Source organism: Patiria miniata, unplaced genomic scaffold (genome assembly GCF_015706575.1).
Source record: "Patiria miniata isolate m_02_andy unplaced genomic scaffold, ASM1570657v1 HiC_scaffold_17, whole genome shotgun sequence".
Classification (NCBI taxonomy): Eukaryota; Metazoa; Echinodermata; class Asteroidea; order Valvatida; family Asterinidae; genus Patiria; species Patiria miniata.
Genome location: NW_024037055.1, coordinates 4,917,692 through 4,926,636, shown reverse-complemented (window position 1 = coordinate 4,926,636; position 8,945 = coordinate 4,917,692). Strand labels below are relative to the sequence as shown.

Genomic DNA, 8,945 nt, shown 5'->3' with positions numbered 1-8,945 from the left:
CACGTATTCGCTGCAGATGCTTTTTGCCGTCACGTTTTTTTTAACCGTCAGTGACGCGCTTAAGTTGTTTGCGTATGTTCTACTTGCGCGTTGCGTGTAGAGAACACTTTCAAAATTCACTCCACCTAATTTCATTGTGTTCTACAAACACGCACATGAATTCAAAATGTCTGCGCCCAGGACGGCTTTAAAACGTCTCTGCTCGCAAGAATGAAGAGTTAGCACTCTAGTAATTTAATATAGCTCTATGGGTTAAACCAATTTGCAACTTCTCATTCTAAATTTTTTTTTTTTCCCCCTTGCTTTTTTGACCTCCTCTTCCCCCTCCAGTTTGCGATTGTGGCTGATAACGGAATCTCTTTAAAACACCCAGGGATATGTATGAAAATTATTCGAGAAATGAATTAAACAAAGAAAGACACAATTCCACGATATCTGTTTTTTATACGGAGTTATATTAAAGAGCCTAATTCATTTTTGATAAGTTAGTTTTTAACTGAGAGTTTCTAGTCTCCGTAGTAGCAAATTCAACCAACTTCAGAAGATGGTGAAAGATTTCACGTACATGTATGTGTCAGTACCAGTAGTAGCAGGTTTTTGTGACTTAAGGACTAAATTGAAAAAAAAAAATTTGGAAAAAACGAAGCATTGTAGACATGGTGGATAAAAACGGAGGGGTGGGGTTTGGGAGAAAGTGGGAGGGAGGACCCTGTTCTACATCAGTGCCTGCTCTAGTGTAGTCTTTCCTCAAGGCTGGATTTGTTATTTGTTGCCCTAATGCAGCTGTTTCCGATCCGTGGCAAACATAGTCAAGCCACTGTGGTAGAGGCACTGTCAACAAGATGAATCTTATCCAGTCTTGGCAACTTCGGCAGCGTGACCCAAGACATTCCAAGCATACTGTACCTCACACGCAGCGTATTCAAGCCAATGCGTGCATGTGAGGTACGCTCCGAACTTCTTGGTTTCCAGTGCCAAAGTTCCCAAGACGATTTGATTCATCTTGTCGACAAGGCGCCTCTACCACCGCAACGTCACGAGCAGGGCATGTGGTGGCTGACCTGGGTGAGCTCTGAGAATGACGTCAGAGCTAATCAAACGGCACGGGGCTCACCCGAGTCGACTCGGGTGAGCTAATCGATCGAACGCACCAATAGATTGTTTGCATTGCAGGCTTCTTTGAAGGACATGCATGTGTTACAGAGGGATACTCATAAATAGACCCGTTGTGCATTCATTGTTACTGAATCAAGTAACGAAAGTCCCTCAAAGATGGCAGCGGGATGCAAAAGGTCAATACATGTAACACAGACAACAGTCTGTCTGTAATGTTCAGAAATAGTGAAGTACATGTCCCATTTTATATATATCGTCGGGGAAAAATGGAAACGAAGTTGGAAAACCTGTCCTGGTCAAGTTATGTCACAGATCAATGGTGCGTCGATTTATCTTAGTTGAGTAGATGAGTATAGATTTTTTCACACATAGATTTGAATGTGGAAGGACATTTTTATATTTGTATTGTGGTACTTCTGAATTGATGGCTCATATACTGTGGTCTGGCACTGGATAGTAAGGCTTAGGTCCTAAACGAAAAAGAGAAAGAAAAAAAAATTCCACCTAAAAAAAAATTGAATAGATTATAGATCAGTGTCTTGTCACACGACCCTGAAATTATAGATGTTTTTGTGGAAGAGGTACAAAAAAAACTGTTGTAATTGTGGTAGCCAAGACATATTTTCAAAAAACGAAGTACAAAATTTCACCCCTGTGTTTTTAATATGGTGCAGCACCACCAAGTGATTCGCATCCTGCACAAAACGATGAATGGAAAAACAAAAGGTTATTGTGGTGGTTTTGAGTAGAGTGTTCAAAAGTTGGTATTTCTGAATGAATGTCCTTAGAAGTTAAAAGATTGATGTGTAGTTTACTCTCGAAAATGTAAAGAAAAAAAGGATTGTGAATTGGTTTTTTTTTAAATTTTTTGTTTTACTTTTAGTCGGGTGCTCTAGCTCTGTCATCCTCTAATCTGGTGCAATTGTGAAAGGGTACAAGACGGCACCCACCTGTGTATAAAATCATGGGGACCAAGTACAATTTTTGTGTGATTTCTTCTTAATGAATATTTATTTCCATCGTCCTTTTCTGAAACTTTGATTGGTTCCGAGTATCATTGGTATTCAGTTTTGTTTAATTTATGCTCCTGCCCAGATGTGGCGAATGAAAACACACGAATTTACAAATTGAACAGTGCCTGAGATCGCAAGCAATTCAAAGTAGATCATGAAAGTATCATATTCAGATATCATATTTTTTTTTTTTTAGTTTTACAGTTTTTGGTTTTATTGCCTGTTTTGCATGTTTTATTTCTATCCAATGTAACTACACTGTATGTAGCATGTTTTAAAGTTTTGTTTTATATTGTACGTAGATTTACACAGACAAAAAAAAAAGCACAAATGTTGGTGAGTAATTTATCATAGTACGAAGTAGCTTATTCTTCACGTTTTAATTATTCATTGATTTCTCTGTTTTGTACCATAATACTTGCCTGTTTTATTTTACATTTCATTTATGACCATTTTGCCGAATCGATATTATGCAGTTTTACTAAAAGCACTGATCTTGACTAACATGCTCAAACAGCGTTCCATCGGAGCGTTGGGATTTTTTTCATTTGGCAAATTAATGAACAGGCTTTGAGAAGGGGCAGTGGTGGAAACTATAGCAAGGCCCAACTATGGTTGGGATGGTCCCAACCACAGTAAGGACGCTCCTAACCACAGTTGGGACACTCCTAACCATAGTTGGGACACTCCTAACCATAGTTGGGATGCTCTTAACCATAGTTGGGACGCTCCCAACCACATTTGGGACGCCTACTCCCAACCACAGTTTGGACGCTCCCAACCATAGTTGGGACGCTCCCAACCACATTTGGGACACCTTCTCCCAACCATAGTTGGGACGCTCCCAACCATAGTTGGGATGCTCCCAACCATAGTTGGGATGCTCCCAACCATAGTTAGGATGCTCCCAACCATAGTTGGGACGTTCCCAACCTTAGTTGGGAAGGAACCATCACTAGTTGGGGGAGGTTCCGATTATAGTTGGGGAGGTCCCAACTACGGATGGGATGATGCTATAGTTGGGAGGTAACAAATCCATTACCATTATGAAACATATATCACAACCATTCTACTTGGGCCTATTAGTGGCTACTCTTGATTCAAGACTGAGTTTATATGTTACCTTGTGCCACTGTCTGTGCAGAAAATGTTGGTCAGCGAAACTTAACCTTGATTTCAAGGCTGTGCTGTACCACCGGGTGGGCATCACCGACAGGGCTACAGCTTACCCAGCTCTGGCCCTTGTTAGTACAGCAAAACCCCATCGATCATGTGAAGCCTGCAGTGCATACTCAACTAGGCCTACACCATATTACACATTTTTTGTACTTGGCATTTGTGTGGCCACCGATGCCTACTGTGTGCCATCAACTGGTAATGAAATGGTCCAGTCTGGAATTGAGGCTAGTTCTTTTAGCCAAGTTTAATGCTGGCATGGCAAAGTGTAGTGTTGAATGATTTCACCCCAGGGCTTGTATTTGGTACACACAACATTTTTTTTATGAATGGCAGTCAACAGTATTGTAAATGAAAGGGACGGTGTTAACCAGTGTGTATTGGGTACCGAGGATATATAATTCATCCTATTCGATAAAATTGGTGACGGTTTTCTTTCATGGATTTGACACTGAATGTGGGGAAATTTATGATCAAATTATTCAAAGTTGTAGAATTGTTCTCGCACCAATCTTACAGTATTTTGGACGCCCCATTGTGTGACTCCAACTCCCTTAAAAAATGTTTTGAACAGAGACGTTAAATAAACGGAGAACTGCCAACGTAGGGTTGGATAGCTCAGTTGGTAGAGCACCAGAACGGTAGTCCGGAGGTTGCAGGTTCAAACCCAGCTTCGGTCAATTTCTTTGTTCAACTTAAAAAAAAAAAAAATCTTGGTGCACGGATGCATTTACTAATTTTCTGGTCCAAATCTGTAGATGTGTTTTTTTCCCTTAACTATAGTGTTGTGTTGGAAGAAATGAAAATTTCCATCATTTTGAAAAAAAAAACCAAAAAAAAAAACCTGTTAGTAATCCTGTACGATGGTATTTTGATCGGATCTAGCGGGACGGGACCTTGTTGAGTGTTAGGATGTTGTATATATGTCAGTAGGACAGACTTGCAATTAATGGATTTGTATAATTTAGAAATTAATAAAGAACACGATCCGAGTATCAAAAAAGTGTGTCATCTGACTGTTGTTTGGTGTTAGTGTTGCTGTTGTGACAGTGGCTTTAACATTGCTGTTTTGATTCACAGAAATGGCCCTGTTCCCTTTGGTAGGGAAATCTTGAGCAAAAAATGTTAGTGAGATTTGCTTGCTGAATGTGACCACCAGCAGAGGCCTCTGCTGTTGCCATTCTTCAGTCCGTCTTGAAGTGTGGATGGACCGGGAACTAGTCTAGGTCTCCCCCAACTCTTCTTTTCTGGCCGTTGAGGGGGGTACTTGTGCACGAAGCCCTTAGGATTGCTATAGGATTCCCATAGACTGATCAACTAGCTTGCCTATGGACACAAGCTCCATAGTCTTGCTGGTTCCAACCTGAAGAACTACTCTCAATCTTGAGACGGATGCAACAGACAACTAGGCCTGGTCGGACAAGACAATCTCAAAACCAAATGAAGTTGCAAAGACACAAGAAATTTTGTAACAAAACTGGCAACAATGCTTTATTTACATTTACTTGTAAACAATACTTGTTTTGGGGTTTGAAAAGCCAAGATAAATTTGAAGACAATTCATGTGAAATGTTCCCGTCATAATTCATTGAAGACTTGGGACTCCCTTTTAAGGGCACAATTCCAATTTAGGATTCAATTTCTCAACATTGATGCTTTTGATTCACTGAAGAATTTGGCACAAAAGAAATTCAACTATTTCTTTCACAATTAGTTTTCAATTCTTATAAAATGTCAAGACTATTTTGTCTACACACCAGAAGACACTGTCTATTGTAACAAAAAAGTCTGGGGGTATTAGATTTTGGGTTAAGCATGCTACGAAATACAGTTCAGTAATCAACATACTCTACAAATCATCTGTAGTGTTTCATCAAATCTAGGTAAAGCACTAAATTACTGTGTTTCTGGGATCTAGACAGGAATGTTTTTCTCACAGATCAAACTTTGTTCTGTAAGTAGCGGGTAGACAGACAAAAAGATGAAGTACTTTTACTGTAGAGGAATTTAAGGTTAGTGAAGTGGGGTTAGTGATCGGGTTCCATATCAGCGTCGGCAAATTGTCCTGTGTCCATGGCTTCATCGCGTTCTCCGGAACCTGACAAATTGGACAAGAAAAAGAAAGACAATTTACATTTAGGTTAAATATTGACCAGCAGGGAGGGCACTAGTGCACATCTATGCACCCTGAGGGACTGTGAGTGCCTCAGAGAGGGTCCTATTTTTCAATGAGAAAGGGAAATAGTGTACTTCTAGTAGTTTAGGTAAGTAAAATTTAACCAATTATTTTAATAGCTTGTGACTTGACTTGAGACTTTAACCCCCTCGGCCCTTTTTGCTAAGAACCATCCTCAATCCTCCAAAATCCTCCAAAATTTTGCAACTCCGCCTAAATTTTTCAAAATTGTCAGACAGTCCTGCCTCAAAATGCATTCATCGGCAATCCTCCAAAATCCTCCTCATCCCAAAACTTTGCACTTGTGTTTAAATGAAGGATAACCAATGCCAAATCCTTCAAAATCATCAGACAGTCCTGCCTCAAAATGCATTCATCCTCAATCCTCCAAAATCCTCTTGTGCTTCAATCACCATTCATCGTCAATCCTCCAAAATCCTCTTGTGCTTCAATCACCATTCATCCTCAATCCTCCAGAATCCTCCTTTGATTCAATCAACATTCATCCTCAATCCTCTAGAATCCTCCAAAACTGCCAGGAGGATTTTGGAGGAGTGAGGTGGGTTAGGGTTTGACTTGTGAGGATTTGCGACTCCCACCAATCTCACCTGACTGTGCCGCCATTTTGATCGTGCCGCCGCCGGCGTGTCCGTTCAGACCGGCCCTAGCCTGTTGCCCCTGCCCAGCTTGACCCGTGACCTCGTCGACACTTGACCCCTCCACTCCCTCCGCACAGTCCTCCCCCATGTCTTCCTCTGCATCATCTGGATGGAAAAAACAATAATGCTAGTTCTTCAATCCTGCAAAATCCCGGATTTCAGTGATTCTGAAAGATTTGTGATACGGCCAGTTCATACCTTTTTTATTTAAATTCACAAATTCCACCTATCATACAATAAAAAAATGCTTTCAATTTTCTTTTCACAATCAACACTAGTTCGACGTTCGGAAATAAAACTGTCTGGATTTTGATCCCAATTTTTAGAGCTTTTTCTTGTAATTGACTTGACCCTACCAGTTTTAGTAATACTAAAAAGAGCATTCAAATGCCATGGAAAAAAAAAGCACCTTGAAAATCTTCAAATTTGAGATTCTGGAATCTGGACCTTACCAAATTCATCTCCAAAATCTTCATCCGAGGGTTCCGAGTCCTCTGGATCCGGGTGGAGAGTCTGACAATCCGACATCACTGTAAACATCGGCTCCACTGAAATGAAGAATAAAATAATAAAAAATACAGGCCTAGTAACCAGTAATGATAACTTTTTTGATGGTGATGGTAATTTCACCAAAATTTACGTAATGGCGCAAGTCATTTTTAAGTTGTTGCGCAGCTGCTAGCTACGCTATAAATTTATGGCGTAAGTCGTGCGCTATAACCAGTTAAGGCCTAGGTTACGCACTGTTTTGTGAAATCGGCTGCAGTTCATACTTCAAGCAAAGGCAAAACGAATTTGACATCAAAAAACATTCGCTGCGAAATTTGCCAGAGTTGAAATGTGTCCAACAACTGAATTCACAGCGCAAAACTTGCCGTCACAAATTCGCGATCACGTTTACTTTCGTGCCCAGTATGAACTTTGAACTCCAGTCAATATCTTTATTATTCATCCTGCAACTGGTACACTATCTTACAGGCTTGTTTGTTGTCGGGTATGAATCTCAATTCCCGGATGGCCCCAGCTTGATCTGGTTGCGTTTCTTCTTCTTCGTCGTCTTCATTGTCTCCCGCCCCACCAGTGTCTCTAGAAATTGGGATCTACATACATGACAAAGTACGCAATGACAAGATTGATGAAATATCCTAGCAAGACTGTAAACATCAGGGGGTGGGGATGGGGTAGGATAGGGGCGGGTGATTTAAGGTGGGTAATTGGGAGGGGATGGATGGGTAGGGTTGTGAGTTAGGGGGATGGGGCTTGGTGGGACAAGGGGTTGGTTGAGGCTGGGTGTGGCAGGGGTAGGGGGTGGCACTTGGTGGCGTAGGGGTGGGTTGGGGTTGGGCGGCATAGGGGTGGGTTGGGAGTGAGTGGCGTAGGGGTGGGTTGGGGGTAGGACGGGGGTATGGTTAGGGCTAGGTAGGGAAAGGGGTAGGGTGAAGCTCGCTTCAATTATAACACATATTCTGCTTTACAAAACATAGGAATATAACAAGCATAAAATACTGCTCGGCATATTTTAAAAATCACCTGACAAAGCGTGGCCTTTTTTTGTGTCAAAATCTGTATTTGCTTACACTGTTAATCCTCTGTTTACTTGTGATTGGACTTGTGACACATTTCTGTTGGACCCAACTCACTACTTGTTACTGGGCCAAATACTGCCCTCAGTGGTTAATGCGCAGAGCGGATAGAATAGACCTACTTGTAGTAATTCCGGCATGAGCGCTGTGTCAATCATGAGGTAGAGACACTCATGTGGGTAGGCGGTTAGATCCCTGGATACAGCGTGCAACGAGATGGCAGGGTAGGGGATCTTTACACCTTGGTTGGTAGCGTTGATCCACGATACATAGCTATAATTACAGTAGTAAAAAAGGGTTAAGACTTATTTAATGAGGTAGACATGGTACTTGGTAGACATATACAAAGGACAATAGACCTTGCAGCGTTCTGCGGAGCTAACAGGTACTCGGCGGGCTCCGAAATGTATCATTTTGCGCATACAGCTAGCTAGTCGGAGAACCAGCTGACCAGCGACCCAGGTGATCATGAAAAGTTGCAAACGTTCGGACCAGAATCCATAACTCTCTCTCCAAAAAGTGGATTTTATTGAGCATGCTGATTGATACATAGATTGGAAGGAAAGTGGAGCCTCATACTACTAGTTCTAGGAGTATATTGACGCCACGTTCACAGGTCTAGGTAAAGAGGTCTCAATTTCTTCCAAAAAACTTTTCAAAATTCAAAAAAATAAGCTCAATATAATTAAGATTGAGAAAAGATAGCCTGAGCAAGCTGATTGACTTCTGTCTGTTGCACTTGCACTTGCAGATGTAATTTTGGAGCAACAACAAATATCTGAGGTGTCCTAAACTTCACAACTCCTTAAAAGTTCAACAATGAAAGTTGAAACTAAAATTTGCACTGATAGTGATAAAAATATACTATTAAAAGTAACTTGGCATCCAGACGAAACGTATATAAAACGAATGGCAATATTTCAAGGTCCACAGTCTGCCGCCACAATGCTTGTGTTGACAACAAACTCAACTGACACTGTGAGTGTGACAGACGTCTTGACATTCATTTTTAACTACCTTTCAGCGATGTAAAGTACGCCATTTCCTAGATTTTCCCTCTCCACATGAAGGGCAACATTGTTCTGTTTGTGTCTGACTCCGTCTGCAGGTGCTTGTGTGGCAGAAAGAAGAGACATTTTTAATGACATTTAACAGTGCCGCTCACGTACAAAATGAGCGCATGCGGCGCAGGCAATCAACCTCAGAGTTGCAACGTTGGTGG

General features: G+C 41.3%; 1 protein-coding gene across 1 annotated transcript; it reads right to left on the bottom strand.

The window, feature by feature from the left end:
* Positions 1 to 4,769: 4,769 nt before the first annotated feature.
* Positions 4,770 to 8,921, bottom strand: LOC119723576 (methylosome subunit pICln-like). The gene is made up of 6 exons (XM_038194298.1): positions 8,741 to 8,921; positions 7,846 to 7,996; positions 7,117 to 7,240; positions 6,593 to 6,688; positions 6,090 to 6,245; positions 4,770 to 5,403 (listed from the first exon to the last, which is right to left on the bottom strand). Exons 1-6 carry the CDS (start codon positions 8,869 to 8,871, stop codon positions 5,333 to 5,335), a joined length of 729 nt encoding a protein of 242 aa, XP_038050226.1. The 5' UTR covers positions 8,872 to 8,921; the 3' UTR covers positions 4,770 to 5,332.
* Between the last annotated feature and the right edge of the window lie 24 nt (positions 8,922 to 8,945).

What these genes read in the sequence shown, in the direction of transcription:
- LOC119723576 (XM_038194298.1), bottom strand. Translation starts at nt 8,871, where the DNA reads ATGTCATTAAAAATGTCTCTTCTTTCTGCCACACAAGCACCTGCAGAC. An exon ending in AGATTTTGGAGATGAATTTG is followed by an intron (nt 6,246 to 6,592) that starts GTAAGGTCCAGA and finishes TTTTCCATCCAG; the next exon opens with ATGATGCAGAGGAAGACATG. An exon ending in CAAAATGGCGGCACAGTCAG is followed by an intron (nt 5,404 to 6,089) that starts GTGAGATTGGTG and finishes CCAATTTGTCAG; the next exon opens with GTTCCGGAGAACGCGATGAA.